We start from the raw sequence: 16,311 nt of genomic DNA, 5'->3' as shown, positions 1-16,311 counted from the left end.
TGCTAAGGCCCTTCATTATTGCTCCAGGAAAACTCGTAAAATAAACACCATGTTATGTAATCTAGATTTGAAGTTTTCGCGACTGCAGGAATCCATACTCTTTGGTTCTTTCGGTAAAGTCACGTAGGTAGAAAATATTTTATGTAGTTATTGTAAATTTCACTTTGCCAACTGATTGAATACAGTTGTAATGCAGTACAGGACCTTGATGTGTCCCTTTTAAAGTTTAATTCCTGCAATTTACTGGCACTAATACTATAAGTGCAAGCCTACATACTTGTTTTCCTTTTTACAAATACACTTTTTTTACCGCGTTCTGCTTGTATACACATCACAAGTAATTACTGTGTTAAGATTTGTTTTTTTTGGGGTGGGACAGGTACAGCATTCGTAATGACAGGTGGCCGATTTGAATTTCAAAGCAGCTGGCAAAAAACTGAATTGAAAGCAACCTTTGTGGAGTTAAACTGGAAAATCGGTTCCACCCTGGCCTGACGTCAGTCGGTCTTTCTTGCTTGCGAGACGATGATGGTTCCTCTCGCCGGATGACACGTGTCATCCTGGGGGAGCAATCGCCACCGAGAACCACAGAGTGATGGGGGAAATGTGTAGCTTGCTCTGGGGAATGGAAGCCTTCTCTGCTTGTCGGGACTTGACTGCCAGAGCTGCCCTCCATTAGACGTTCGTATGATATATGATATCTCGCTTTACTGAATTCGAACACTGTGTTCATAGGCTAACAGCAGGGAGTGGGTGAGTCTCTTCATTTATTTCTACCATAGTCCCAAACGTTTAACTAGCTGGGATGACAAAATCACTCGGCGTTTAAGAGTTCGTGGCTTTACCGTTCGTGTCGTTGATGCGACTGGAGCTGAAGTCGAGGCTGAGAGTTTGTCTCGTACCGTACTTGTGAATGAGACGTCGAGAGTCATGAGTTTTGAAAAGGAACATGAAAGTGCTGAGCGACGCAAGACGGAGCCGTTCATGTTGACAAATGGGACTCCCTCTCATTGCACCCATAAAAGTAAGTGCACCCGTTTTGACAGTCACTCTGGTATTTGGAGTGACGTGTGAGCTGTACATGTCGTATGCTTCCTTGTATTCGGGGCTCGCTCAATAACCCAAGATCTGTTACAATATCACCCATCGACTTGGTTAAGCGTCGTGTAAGATGTCACACGACAGTGGCGTGCTATTCTCTAAAAATGTTTGTTTCCATGGTGGGTGGTGAAGCTCTGATTTAAATCAAACGTGCTAATGTATCAAATGTAACAGTGATGTACTTTTTTTGTAACCCGAGACTTGGGTGGTATAAGGGTTCTCTATGGTACTGTCCGTGCCTTTGTGTGTGTGTGCGCACGATGAGGTTAACGTTATACGGTTCGTTTGCACCCCTCTCAGTTGGCTTCATGTTTTGTTTAAGTGTACATGTCTCTGCCAGAGCTATAGTGCACACAGTTGCTAATACAGTATTCGTGTTTGTTTTTTAAAAGGTGATCCATGCCAAAGGTTTTCTGCCATAAAAAAATCATTGAAAGTGGCTCGGCTTTTACAAACTATGCTTTTCAGACCATCAAAAGCAGAAGCTGTTCTTACGGATATATATATTATACCTAATCTGTACAATGATAGATTACATGTGTATACTCTTAAAGATCGTATCTTAAATATTACCCGGTGGTATTCAGATTTTTGGTTTTAGTCTCCCAAATTTTACTCAAACCGTGCTATCGATTATTCACACACTTTAGAGGTCCCCACGTTCAGTCATGTCCGGGAATGTATGATAGACAAAATGGATATATTTCATTCTCACAATCTGAAATCTTATTTAATGAAGTAAAACCCCAAATATAATACGATGGAGGTGGGGGGGGGTCTGTGCAGTTACTCAGAATGGAGACCTTCACATTAGTAGACTGAGAATCCGATTTACTGCTTTTAATTCGTGGTGCCTAGGGGAATATTTGCAGGCAGGATTGTAAATCCTATTTCCCACTAAGTGGTCACCAATGCAATAGATGTGTTGGCGTCACGGCTACTAAAAGCATTGATCTTGTAGTCTTGATTATTTTTGGCGCGGGAAATTGTGGAGAGCGGCGCTGCTAAGTGCATATACACTAGGTCTCCAATGACCCTAGATCGACTTGGGTGAAACGAAGTTGCATGCCACTAATGGCTCCAACAGTTTCCTGAACAACCATATAATGAGTTCTATTCAGACCCAGCATACTTCAACCGGACATACATGCGTGCTTACATGCACAGATGCACACATGAGTTATCTTGGGGGGAAATAAAACCGCTTAGAGATGCTGCAAGTGATGCAGCAATAATTTCAACTCGGAGGTCGTCGCTGCAGCCTCCTGCTACAGCAGCTCAACTAACGGGGCAAGGTGTCGTCATCCCACTCACCTCTTGTCCACCCAGCATCATCAGTGGATTCTCCGGAGTTAGTCGATCGGCGGGTTGCATGTAGTGGGGGGTGGAGTGTGGGTACTTTTACTTCTTGCAATACATCAAGCCAATTGTGGATGAGTAGGCCAAATGCCTTCTAGAGGAGCTGCCTAAAGTGGGTTTAATTTTCGATTTAAAGCTTTCGTGACTGCAGGGATTCATCTTCTTCAGGTGAAGATGACGGCTGCTTGCGTTGTAGCCGAAACGTCGTGAGAATTATTTTATTATGTTTTATTTTTATTATTTTATTATTTCCCTTCTACGTGACTTTACCGAAAGAACCAGGAAGATAAAGTGGGTTTGTGAACGGGATTCTGCAGGGCCATACCTTTACCTTTTTAAAACAGCCTGCGGGTGTTTTTGTCTTGCGTGCTCCAATTCAACTTTTGTATATCCTGGGGTGACAGTGCACTGGAATGTGACTCGCAACGTAACGATACCGCTTTTTAAATATTTATTTTTTATTTATAAAATAAGTGTATTATCTCTAATAGGAGGGTGTCCAGTGCACGAACTGGAGGATGTGAAAGATGACTCTATTAAAGTTTAATTTAAATGTTTTATTGTCGGCCGAAAGCTAAATTTGCGTCAAATATGACGTGCAAGTGCAGATGTGATTCCTTGGGAGAGAGAAAGCAGAAGGTGGCTGAATAAACCCGAATAAAACCTTCCAAGAAAAGATAGGAAGCTAAAACAACAGAGCCAGGCAATACGGCTTTGGGCTCTTTCTCCCACCCACTACTCTTCGTATCTTTTGATAAGCTGCTTAAATTTCGCTGTTTGGAGACTTTAGAATTTACACTTCACCCTTAGCTTCCTAAACATGGTCTGGCGTGAGTGAGGCTACTTGCAATCGTCACCTGGTTTTTAATTATACTGCTTGCGAATGTATGTTTCTATGTTTTCTCAAACTGGTTTTAATGTGGTCAGTATTCGTATGATCCATGCATGTGCGTGTTCTTGCGTTGTCCACGCCGGCTTTCTGCTTCGATGCCTCTCGCGCCAGTCGCTTCCCACAAGGGGCCATCCATTGAGTCCGTACGCATGCAGGAGAGAGGGGGGTTAACCCAAATATGTTCGCTTGCGTATGGGGGGTCTACTGACAATGTACGCATAGGAAACGGGGGGGGGGGGTGAAGCCTCGATAATAATTTGTCGACATTGGCCTTCAAATGAATTAGATAGTCCGGCGGTGGACTATCTGTTTGCTTAAACACGTTAATATTATTAATCCTTGATCGTTTCTGCGTGGATTAAATAGCGGCCGTTCTATAGGATTCGGGAGGGGGGTGCGTCAGGCTGTACGTACGCAGATGGGGGGGGGGTGTAAAAGTCCGCGTGCGTACAGGGAGGGGTCAAGTTTTGACAGATTTTTGCGTATCTACTCAATGGATAGCCCCCAACGTCACGAACCACGTGTGTTCTGGTCACAAAAGCAAAGTTTGTGGGGAATAATAGCCATTTTCTGTACCTCTGAGGCATAAGCAATTAGAAAAGAACACTTACTACCCAGGAACAAAAATCGTGTTACATAGTGTAATGTTTAGCCAAGATAAAGACATCGACATCCATGACTGATCGAGTCATCTTCTTTCAAAATAAGCAAAAAAAAACTAAGAACTCGTATGTAAATGATTATTAAACCAAGTTGCTACTTCCTCCTCGTGTCTTACCACCACAGTCGCATCTTTATCCTGTCACGGGCAGATGTGTTTCTCTGACACCCTGTCTTGAAATGAACGCCACGGTAGGACATCAGGTAAGCTTACACACCCACCCGAGGTGTTTCCTGCGTTTCTGTGAATTGCAGCAAAGCCATCCAGTGGACACGGGATATCAGTCGGGTCTTGCCGCATCGAGCATTTATCCACTTATTGCCACGATCCTGTCTGCTGCTCGGTTATGAAAGCCCCGCAGCAACATGCAGGCACGCCTCCACACACGCGTGGCAATCGTACAGTATGCCACGGTGCATCACACGTTGATATACTTGACTGTTTTGACGAAGTACAAATATGTTTTTTTTTTCATTTTAAGCATCCTCCCCGCGACACCCCCCCCCCCCCCCGCCAATCTATGAAACAGATTCTTGGGATGGCGACACGGCTTTGGCCGTAGCGTGTTTGCTGCTTGTTGGAGATGTTGGAGGTGCCCCGGTGGCTAGGAGATGCTAACTACCTCGCCTGGTATCCAGGAGGCCGTGGGTTCGATCCCGACGCTGACGCCTGCTGCTGTATATTTGGAGTTTGCGGTGTCTCTCTCGCCCCGTGGATTTTTCTCCGGGTTTTCCGGTTTTCCCCTCCACATTTAGGAGCACGCGTTTAGAGTCGTATTTGGCTACTCTCAACTTCCACGCGACAAGCCACTTCGTTGAGCTTATCATTTGTGGCCAGGTCGCTTCTGAAAAAGAGCTCTACGTGGGCTTTACCTGGTAAAATAAAAAATATATATTTTAAAAGGTTCACAGTTCGATTCCAGCGGTCGCCCTGGTTAATACTGCCGGGTGAATGACACCATAATACGTGTAAATGCGCTGTGCTTCAGAGACAACTTTAACGATTCTTAAGAGTTAGGCCATTGTGTATCGAGATCATGGTCTCAAGTTTGCCAAACTTGAAATAATTACCCGCAAATTACTCAATTGGAATATACAACGCAATATACAACTGCAAGGACTTAGCAGGAAATCACGAAACTCGGTGAGCCTTCCCTGAGTAAACAAACGTACTGCTAATACAAATAGTTTAACGTTAAAGATCTTAATAATGTGTCCTGTTTAATTTCATTCTCATGGTATTAGTGTAGTTTTTTTTACAGCAGGCTCATTATTAGAACTGCTGTCCTGTACCTGTAATTGGATACACTCTGTCACATGTGACACTCTCTTGAACGAAAGACTCGCTTTCTGAATCCTAAATGCAGTTACTTGATAACGTATATGGGGGGTTGTCCATACTGTATTCTGATTTTTTGTTGATAGGCCACGTGGTGGTAGTTTTATACCAAAATTCTGGTATTGATAATATACATTGATATTCTTACCAATGAAGATGAATACATTGGCACATATAAATAACTAGCTGTACTACCCGGCTTCGCCCGGGACTTGGATTCACCACGCCCAGCCGCCTTTGTCTCCCCAGTGGCGATGTTCATACACCACAGCAGTTACTCGTTTAAGGCTGAGTCGACCTAGGGGAGGCCCAGGACCCGTTCAAATAATCGTCACCGGTGGTGGCCGTGAGCGGGAATCGAACTCGGGTCGCCGGGTTCGTAGCGCAGCGCGCTACCCGCTACACTACAATGCGTTACGCTTCCACGTGCGCGGGTCACATGACATGTGACGTCACAGCTCACTTGCCGTGCAAAAAATAAATGCATTAATGAGCTCCCCCCCCTCCCCCCAAAAAAGTGTATTTTTATAATTTTTGCATGGTGTTCAGTCTGGAAAGTACCCATATGGCAATTTCAAGTTTGTTGCATGTCGGGAAGTCCGCTAAACATTTTGAACAGACACATAATCACAGCTTTGCCTTTAATATCTATGTAGATATCTTTGTAAGCGTGGAGGGTAAAAGACCGTGCAGCATCTCGTGATTGCACTGCCCCAAACGGATCATTCAACGGCGATCTGAAACAAACCCAACGCGGCTTCTCCCGCAGCAGTCGAATGGATATCAAATTTCGACATCAATTTGTAATCTGTTGCAATCCCCAAAAATTCCATAAAAAATAATAAGAGAAGACTGACAAGAATTTTGGCATAAAATTACCGTGGCCTAACCAGAAAACAAAATATAGACCATCATTGCATTGGCTACAAAAACCGTCGGAAGTTAAATGTATCTTCTGTCCGCAAGCAGAACATGTATTTCAGAAAGATGTATATACATTGTACTCATTCTATCAAACTTCCAAACAACTCGCACTTGAACAAATGGACAAGTTTTTAGTTGAAAAAAAGTTTATTGGAAAAATGCTAAATCACACATTTACAATTGCACTCGATTGCTGGAGCCTGTGTGCTGGTGTGCGCAGGGCAGCATAGTGCTGCGTAATGTATCATAAAGCTTCCGTTTGGTGCTGAGGCAGACTGTTTTAAAAGGTTTGAAATGGGTGTAGCCCAAGGGTCATAAAGAAGTGGCCGGGGCTAGTGATGACGGACGCTTGTGTTGCGCCTGAAACGTGGTGAATTATTTTATTTTCTACCTACGTGACTTTCCTGAAAGAACCAAAGAGGATGGATTCCTGCAGTCACGAACGCTTCAAATCAACATTGCTTCCGTTTGTTTCTGTGTGCGCATCCAAAGTGAGTGGTTGCGTTTATTTTTGGTTGCCGCCGTACAGCTGTGGGTATTGACGATCTTCGGGGATTTTAATTTGGGTGGGAATGGGCAGGAAATCTGCTGCAGGTGCCTCACCCACAACCCTTCCCGGGAACATGGAACATTCGGAGCTGTCCTTGGGAAATAAAAATTGTTTAAAATGATTTAATGGTTTAAAAAAAACATTTTTCATAAATAAACGCGTTATCTGTTGTTGTTCCGGACACGATTGGAAGCTTTAAATTTTGGCCGACGTTCATGGATTGTAGCATCCGATTCATTGCCTACTCTCCGTGTAATATGTGGCCTCGAAAGGAGATAACACACGCTTAATGGCTGAGTGCTAGCTTTGCAGGATATGGGCGCTGGGAAATTGGCCAATAAATATGTTATCTGTCACCGTGAAGCTTTAGCAAGCTGACCTAACTGAACTGTGTTTTTTTTTGTTACCAGTTAAAGCCCACTGAGCTACATAGCCCTTTTTTCAGAATGGACCTGGCCACAAATGATAGCTCAACGAAGTGGCTTATCACGTGGACATTTATCGCAGCCAAATACCCTAAAAGCATGTTTATAAATGTGGAGGGTAAAAACCGGAGGACCCAGAGACAAACTCACGCAACCACGGGCAGAGAGACCTACGCAAACTTCAAATATACAGGCGTGTCAGGTTCGGGACCGAACCCACGACCTCATGTATACCAGGCGAGGTAGTTAACATCTCACCACCGCGGCACAATGGATGCTCGTACGGCGGCGTGAAAGTCTGGAACGTTCAATGCTGTTCCGCAACTCCTTTAAGATGTTTTTTTTTTATTGGGTTTGTATTTGTCTTTGGTTTTAATGAGAACGCTTGGCTAAACCGAAGCCGACGGATACTCGTGTTTGCACGTTGAGCTCTTTCTGCATCACGGTTCTGATTTTTATTGCGCAGCTGAGACCTAGAGCAATTTCCTGCGTTTAATTTGAACGTACGAGCAGAGACTTTCTGCAATCTTTTCCAACTACCTACTCATTAATGGTCACGCATTTGTATTATACTAATTTTATGTGCGACGTTTTACCCTGGATAGATCCAATAAAGCGTTATATTACTCTAATCCTAACCAACTAGTTGCTAATTGTAGCCCCTCACTCCGTTTGTCCCAAGCTCTAACTAGTCAACTTACCATGATCACTAGTCTTCCCACAGATCCTAACCGTTACCTACACGAGCAATAGCCCCATCCCAGCTGACCCTAACCTGACCCTTAACCCCACCACTAGCACTGCACCAGGTTCCCCTTTAAAACATTGACATCTCGTTTTCGTTGTGTTCATATCCGGTGCTAGATCCCTATAGCAGTGGTTCTTAACCTTTACTGCATCCCTTTGGCTCCCAATCGTTGAAAGATGTTATTACACCGAGGGTTTGATGAACAGAGTAGTTACACGTACGTGTCCGTGCTGAATTTGTGTGTTCGATGATTTAGCTTCGACAAAAATCTGCCCATGCCTCGCACCCCCAGAAAGGACATCTCGCACCCCCAGTGGGTGCGTGCACCCCCAGGTGAAGAAGAACCACTGCCCTACAGGAACTGTCTGGCACTATGGGGAATTGTAGCAAAATATTTTCCGCGCGAGCTGACTTGACTCCGTGACCAGCACTCTTCCAATTCTCACGTCTTCATTTTCCTGCCAGCCCAGGTGCGAGGGACTTGAGTCAACATTAAACAATGCTCGTTCGTTTATTTCACGATTCTACAGCTGTGGAACAGAGGGGGTGGGGCGGTTTGTTGAGTTGTCACTTAGTCATCTCATTGACAGGGTTGTATAACTAAATAGAAAACAACACCAGTCGACTGCGTGCCTATCAGATTAGTGGTCCGATTGTATTCTCAGCCCTCTCATCGCATCGGATTACTTCACAACGGTGAAAAGCTTTAAATCGCAATTTAAATCAAAATTTAACGGTGAAAATGTTCACTTTGTCTAAATGTAATTAATGTTTCATGTTAATCATTGAGAGGGAAATTGTGGATTTTTTTCGTCATTTATTATACAATGCTGTAAAATTCGCCGTTTGAACAATTGTGTGGGTGTATATTTAATGTATGCAGTAATGGGCGAAAAGTAGTTGAGCTTTTAAACAAAGTCACATTTGGTATGATCAAATTAATAGTATCAATGAAAATTACTGGTTTCCTATTCGGCATATTTATTACATGTGTAACGAGATACGTTGTAAATGGAGTTTCACGCGGGATTTTTTTTGTCTTCTTCCAATAATTATCAACGGGGAAATCTCCTCCCGGTGGATGCGGCATTGCTATCCATATCAGGCGTGAAATAGCTCACGTGTGCACCTCGCCTCGGGGGAGCCACGTGAGAGAGATAATGCCCCCCCCCCTCCCTGACCCCCACACGCCTGACGACCAACAGGCAGCACGCAACGGCAATCTGGGATTCCGCGTGATGTGATCGCGTTTGTCTCAATCAGTATGTCCCCTCCGCGTCTGTCACCATCTCTACCACCACCACCAAATTGTAAATGTGGATTTAATCTCCAACACAGCGGTGGGCTGAAGCAGTAAACTAATTAACGTTTTGTTTACGGGACAACCCCCTTACGAATTGGCTGTGTCGGGTGCTGGAGGGTTACGACACATTTACACTTACGCGATCTAACCCAAAAAAAAACTTTGATTATGAATCAGACTTGTCGTGAAAGCCGACGTTAAAACCCACAGCCAAGCGTCCTCCCCTTCCCACCCACTCCCACTCTCCTCCTCCCTCCTCCTCCTCCCACCCTTCCCTTCGTGGAGCAGCAGCGAATGGCGTCGCCGCGTACACGGCATGACCTCCCCGTCGTGCGTGGGCGTGGTGGTGGTGGTGCTGCTGCTGGTGGCTGGGAGGGGACCCCGTCCGAATGGACGTTCCCGTCGCGTCTCGAGCCGAGTCGGAGCGCGCGTGAGATGCTGGGTGCGGGGGGAAGGGTCACAGTTCACGTAGGGAGAGGAGAGTAAGCCACTCGAGCTGGCCATCACCCCCACCACCACCACCACGGCGCAGCTGAGTTACGGGAGATCACCCAGCACCACAACCCCATCGCCACCCTCCCCCCACCACCTCATCCTCCTCCAACCCTCCGCGTCATTCCTTCCATAAATTGTCGCTGCTCTTTCTTTAAAAGCCGCAGCTCGCTCGCTCTGCTCCGAGGGAGGTGTCAACGGACCTCGTCAAACAGCGCTCTGTGGAGCTTTTTATTTTTTTCACAAGTTGCCGTGCTCGTCACTTTTGAGTCGACAAAAGTCGAGGTTGCCGTTCTTTACTGTGCGCGCGTCGGCGCGGGCGATCAGCCCACTTGAATGTTGCCGCATCCCACCACCCCCACCACAGCACCGGCCGCACGAGAGTTAGGCAACTTTGAATGGGTCGCCGGTCACCACTCGTGGTCTCCCCTCGCCACTCGCGCGGCGGTGGTTAGCAGCGCAGTGGAGGAAGTGCAGCTCACCCGTCGCTCTGCGTGACAACACGACACACAGAGAGAGAGAGGGGAGAGAGATTCCAGCGGTGGGGCAAAACTTGCACGGGTGCCGTGAACCACGTTTTGCCCGTTTTTACGAGAGGCGGAGATGAGCGAAACGGAACTGAAGACGGCCGTCCAGACGGAGGGCTTGCTTGGGGAGGTGCCCGAGAGGGCTGGGCTGCCACCAGTCTACCTGCCCACAACCACCACGGCAGCAGGTAACGTTGAGTGGAGATGTCGTTGGGGCTCCTGTACTCGCCGAGGCGGGGTGCCAGTGGTAGTGCTGTACGGTCTTACTTGAGCAAGGTGGGGGCGGAGGAGCAGTTCATAATATAGGTTTTTGGGTCAGATCGCGTTATTTATAAATGTGTCACCCTGATGCTGCTCTATTTAAGACCGGAAGCAACAGGAGAGCTTCACCATTCTTGCCCGATGAAGCTGATTGTAATTATCAGCGAAACGTCGTACTGCTCAAATTTTAAAAAGCTGTTGATTCTCTCTTCAGCACACCGGTAGGCTAAAGAAGTCAATTAATTTGTCCTTTGAAAACGTGACACATTTTTTACTGTTTGGCCGTGTCGGGTGGTGGAGGGTTACGACACATTTAGAAATAACGCGATCTGACCCAAAAACCTATATTATGAATAATATTGGTCGCGAAAGCCTGCTACGTGTTAAGTGGAGGAGCAGTGTTTGGGACAGATGCTTGTTGAGTATTTCATACGACGATGCTTCTGAAAGATGATGAGTACGTTAAGGGTTCGTGTCTGCGACGCTGACAGCGAAGTCTGTGCAATATTATTTGAGGATGGGGGTTTGTTTTACAATCGCTCACAACAACTGTATTTGTATGAATTTCCACGTGGCTAAATATGGACGCAAAACAAGTGGCTTTAGAATAAGTATAGTGCTTGTATAACATTCTGATAGATTTGGGAATGTTATGGCTTTCGTGTAATTTTGAGAGACATTTTTGAGAGAGAAAAAACCTGTGATTTTTACACAGCCGTATTTCTAGATATATTTTTTATACTCTGAGGTTAAACATTGAGGCGGCTCTCTTGAGAGAGAGAGAGAGGGCAGTGCATTCATCATTGGCCGTTTGAGAAATCACTCCGTGTGCAACACATCTCTCGGATTCCAAATGAGCAGGGAAACCGAGACTGCTCTCAAATTCTGGCACCGACTTTTACCTGCAACAAGCCCCCACCCCCCCCAAACGCTGCCTTGTGAAATACGAAGGCATGGGGCCAGTCATGGCTTAAAGGCACCGCTGCTTGGCTGGTAGTCGTAGCCTGGCTCCCATCCGCGTGCCGTGCGTGTCTGATCGGAATGCCCGCGCGGCTGCGCCACCCATTGTTATGCCAAACGTGAATCTCATTGGCAAGCGGAATCATCGCAGCTGCCGCGTGGCCGTGGCAAATGTAACGGTGTCCGTCCCCGCGTCTTAATGCCCCACAAAAGACAAATAGTTCACTACTTTAGCCCACCTGTGTGTTGAAGAGTGAATCCACAAAATTTTAAAAAAATTAGTTGAGTGAATCCACAACATTTACAAAAAAAATTGTAAATGTTGTAGATTCACTCTTCAACAATTTTTTTTGTAAATGTTGTGGATTCACTCTTCAACACACAGGTGGGCTAAAGTAGTGAACTATTTGTTTTTTGTCAACGTGACACCTTTTAACGGGTCGTCGTAAACTGCCCCTTTCAGAATGGCACACCTAGTTGTCTTGATATCGGACGTCCCCGCATTGACGTTAACGACGTCTACGTTTGCGTCGCGCCTCGTGTGAAAGCCGCCGTCGCGAGGCACGAACATGCAGAGTTGACGGCTTGCCAGGAAGTCGGCGGCGTGAGTTTAAAATCTGTCTTCTTTTTACTGCGGTAAAAATGCTGCGAATTCACGGCATGGCAAATGTATACTCGCAAACTGCGGTACGCACTTGAAGTTCACTTTTTTTTACTCATTTAATAAATATGATAGCGTGCTACTTCATATTGCTTCGTCTACTCACTGCAGAAGACTACTGCTTTGTTTCAAAATGGTATGAAAGTAAAGTTGGTTATCATAGGCAACAGTAAATAAATAAAATGCCTGTAAATCTTGACTTGTGTTCGACTGAATGCCCAATAATATTTGGATTTGGATTTGTCCAGGCACCGGTTGAATATTTGGAGGAAAAAAATTGTTTCTGAAACCACATTTTGGATGGAAGAGCAGCCACGCATGTTTAAATTAAATGTTAATTGATAGAATGTCAATTTGTTTTTTAGTAAGTTTTGGATACGTTATATTTGCTTGTGCAACCATTGGGTGGGTGGGGGTGGGGGTTTGTGGCGCAGTGGTTAGCGCGCTGAGCTACAAACCTGGCGATCCGAGTTCGGTTCCCCGAGGTCGACTCATCTTCAAATGAGTAGTACCTGGTGGGGTCCAAAAACAACGCCACCTTGGGGAGACACAGACAGCCCGGACGTGGTGTTGGCCACCCACGCCCTCGTGTGTCGTACCGGCCTTCATAGGTGCTCGCCAACAGCACTTGCCTTAACAGTGAGCTAAGGCTACAAAGAGAGCGGGGGACCATTGTCTTCATCTTTATTATTCTAATTGGGGAAAATACTCATAATAAACGTTTTTGGGTTAGAACGCGTTATTTATAAATGTGTCGTAAGCCTCCACCACCCGACACGGCCAATCAGTAAAAAAAAGTGTCACGTTGACAAAAGAGAAATAGTTCACTACTTTTGCCCACCGGTGTGTTGAAGAGTGAATCCACAATATTTACAAATTTTTTTGTAAATGTTGTTGAAGAGTGAATCCGCAACGTTTACAAATGTTTTGTAAATGTTGTGGATTCACTCTCCAACACACCCGTGGGCTAAAGTAGTGAACTATTTGTCTTTTGTCAACGTGATAAACTTTTTTTTTACTGCTTGGCCGTGTCGGGTGGTGGAGGCTTGCGACACATTTATAAATAACGCGATCTAACCCAAAAACGTTTATTATGAATACTATTGGTCGCGAAAGCCTACGTGTTAAACTTGGGGGAAACACATTGCGTTGTTTTGCAGCTGTCAATACATGCGGCATATACCGCTCTTCTTGTTTAGGATCGTCCGTTCACACACGATTTATCAATTCACCCGGAGGAGTCTCCGGATGAAAATCATCATCTGTCACCACCCATTGCAAGCGTCTCGTGTTTTTGTTGCATGGGACAACGGGGGGGGGGGGGGGGGGGGGGTTCGTGTCGATGCAGAAGTGATGCACACGGCAAGGTGGTGAACGCAGCGGTGAACCCTTCTAACGGGACGGATCGATTACATTTCATTGTGGTCTGTCGAACTTCTGGGAATGAAACTGCGGTGGGCGGTAAATAGGTTGTTCGCACATCTCGAGTGCTAGTGACCTGGCGGTAACCCCTCTGTGGCAACGCGATAAACGAATGTGAAACCGACTCGCGGAGGCCAGTGGGGAAAATAGGGAAGTGTATTCACGCTGCTTCGAGAGAGGCAATTGTGGAATGCAGGCAATCGCGGGGTGTCTAGAGTTGCGTTCCTTTTCACTTAGTGCCATTTTCAATCGATACGCTGGAACCAGTTTAGTGCAGTTCCGTTTACATGGAAACATTAGCCGCGCTCGATCTGCGGTCTGTGCTGCCATTGATCTGCCATGCATTTGTGGACACGTGGCTTCCAGAAATGGGAGTCTAATTAAAATTAAGTGCAGTCCGGAGGTAATTGCTCTAAGGTACAGCAACGAAGGAATGCACACACACGTGCCAGCGAGGGCTGCGTGTTCGGCATTGAAGGCATACATGTTTGCGCCACGGTGGCGAGATGTTAACTACCTCGCCCGGTGTACAGGAGGAGGGTTCGATCTCGACACGGACGCTGACTATATGTTTGGAGTTTGCGTACCTCTTTCTCCGTGGCCGTCTGGATTTTTCTCTGAGTCCTCGTGTTTTTTTCCGTCCACGTTCAGTATCGACGTCACCCGTTTTCATAGTATTTGGGTTGATGCTGTATATTTTCACGTGATAAGCCACTTCGTTGTGCTATCATTTGTGATAGTCAGGTCGCTTCTAAAAACAGAGCTATATAGCTCAGTGGGCCTTAACTGATACAATAAATACAAATCTTAGTTTAGTTTAGATATGCTGTGGCCCAGTGTGACCTCCGTTTGGCCTGGTTCTTGCAGTCTACATGCTACCTCCGTGGGAGTTGCAAGAACCGTGGAGAAGCATCATCACCATTGCCTCCTCGATAGTCGTCATGCAAATCACTCAGCAGAGATTACGGACAAATGCCCTCTCGCTGGACACCACAGTCAGGGCAGACATATGAGAAGGTCTATCTAATGTGTAAACATCGGTATAAAGTTACAGTTACGCCGTTGACAAATGGGTGACTGGATACAAATACAACGACAAACTGTATTCTTAGGTTTGTTCGGTAAAGTCACGTAGGTAAAAAATTCAAATTCAAATTAATAAAAGTAAAATAAAATACAAAATAAAAATCACGACGTTTCGGAGGCAACACAAGCTTCCGTCTTCAGCTTGTGTTGCCTCCGAAACGTCGTGATTTTTAATTTTCATTTTATTTTACTTTTATTAATTTTTATTTTTTACCTACGTGACTTTACCGAAAAAACCTAAGAATATGAATCCTTGCAGTCACGAAAGCTTCAAATCTAGAACGACAAACTGGTTTAACTTGAGAAAAAGCCTCGACGTGCTTTGGAATTAAGCGAATGATACGCGAGATTAAGAACCCGTTATTGTACAGTGCCGTACGCGAAAAGGTCACATTTGTGAACGGCTGTCGAGAATGACAGCTCCACCGAGCACAAAGCTGCTCTGGGTCTAGATTGAACTGATCAGGACATGTATATGACGGTCGGATATGCGAGGTTGTACTGTACTTGATGTACGTGTCATAAAAAATACATAAAAGCTGTGAAATGCTGCGCATGATTGTAATGTGGAACAAAATCCAAATGTGCATTACTTTATGACAGCAAGTAATCTACCGACAGAGCTGATAATCCTTCAAGATGTACGTCTTCATTTGGAAATTGCGTAATCATCGTTTAGTGGTTTTCATGTTTTTTGGAGTTGTCAGCATGTCACAGTTGCAGGCAGTGTCGAAGAGAGTTTGAATCCGCAAACAGGCCAGCTTTAAATATCATAGCCAGGTTTGGTGTGCTCATGTCATGATGGAATACGATTTGGGATCTCGAGCAACAATTAAAGCGGTAGCTTCAATGCGGCCACTTGTCCGTGTTTATGACCCAGCTTGTGGCTTTCGAGTAAACGCGTTTTTTGCTCCAAAAAATACTCCGAAGCTGCCGTACACCGCGCCGTGAGTATTGCCGTCTCCTGAATTCACCTCGCCTGCGCACGAGTACACTTTAGGCTGATTAAGATCGGGGACTTGCGGCTACGTGACATAAACAAAAAACAAACAAGTACTAGAGCGCGGCAATAAATACAAGTTGCAGCGGCATCGATGGGGAGGCTCTTGAAGGCACCGTGCATCTCGAGTAACCGTGCGACTTCTTGTTTAAACACCAGATGATGACAGACCACAGCTGGTGGAACATGGAAGTGGCTCGATGTGTATTCCATCCTAGGATCACAATGGGCACTGGCGGAGCCAGTGGGGGGTGGGGTGGCACGTCCCCCCCCCCTCAATGATCCAATCGTAATCCCTAATTTCGATCGGATCATTGGGGTTTATTAGTAATACATCGGCATTTTGCGACCACCACTGCCACTGTGTAGCATAGTATTACGTGCCAGGGACTCTATGAGATGATAGGACAATAGTCTGAGTCCATCATTGGCAATAAGTAACGGCAAAGCAGTTTTCAGTGACTCAGAATTGTGCACAGTTGCGTATAGAGTCCACGACTTCCCTGAAGGCATTCACCTTTAGCGAGCCCGATGCCGACCACACACGGTTCGAATTCGACCCTCGATCGATGGCTGCGCCATCGCTGCACACGCGTCGAAT

At 45.7% G+C, this 16,311-nt stretch overlaps 1 protein-coding gene across 5 annotated transcripts in view; it reads left to right on the top strand.

Moving 5' to 3' along the window:
• LOC133345504 (ectonucleoside triphosphate diphosphohydrolase 8-like) overlaps positions 1–16,311 on the top strand; it is a 50,900-nt gene that overhangs the window by 7,127 nt on the left and 27,462 nt on the right. Inside the window, exon 1 of one of the 5 annotated variants that reach the window (XM_061556291.1) lies at positions 695–1,024. The exons of 3 other annotated variants lie outside the window; for them this stretch is intronic. In XM_061556291.1, coding sequence (XP_061412275.1) covers positions 931–1,024 — 94 coding nt within the window. In that variant the 5' untranslated portion in view covers positions 695–930. Of the gene's footprint in view, positions 1–694; positions 1,025–9,592; positions 10,509–16,311 lie in introns of those variants that run through there. One more of the 5 variants, XM_061556290.1, reaches the window with a different exon arrangement.

Source organism: Lethenteron reissneri, chromosome 22, assembly GCF_015708825.2.
Source record: "Lethenteron reissneri isolate LAM-NWPU_2019-01 chromosome 22, ASM1570882v1, whole genome shotgun sequence".
Classification (NCBI taxonomy): domain Eukaryota; kingdom Metazoa; phylum Chordata; class Hyperoartia; order Petromyzontiformes; family Petromyzontidae; genus Lethenteron; species Lethenteron reissneri.
This window is presented reverse-complemented; position numbering and strand designations above follow the sequence as displayed.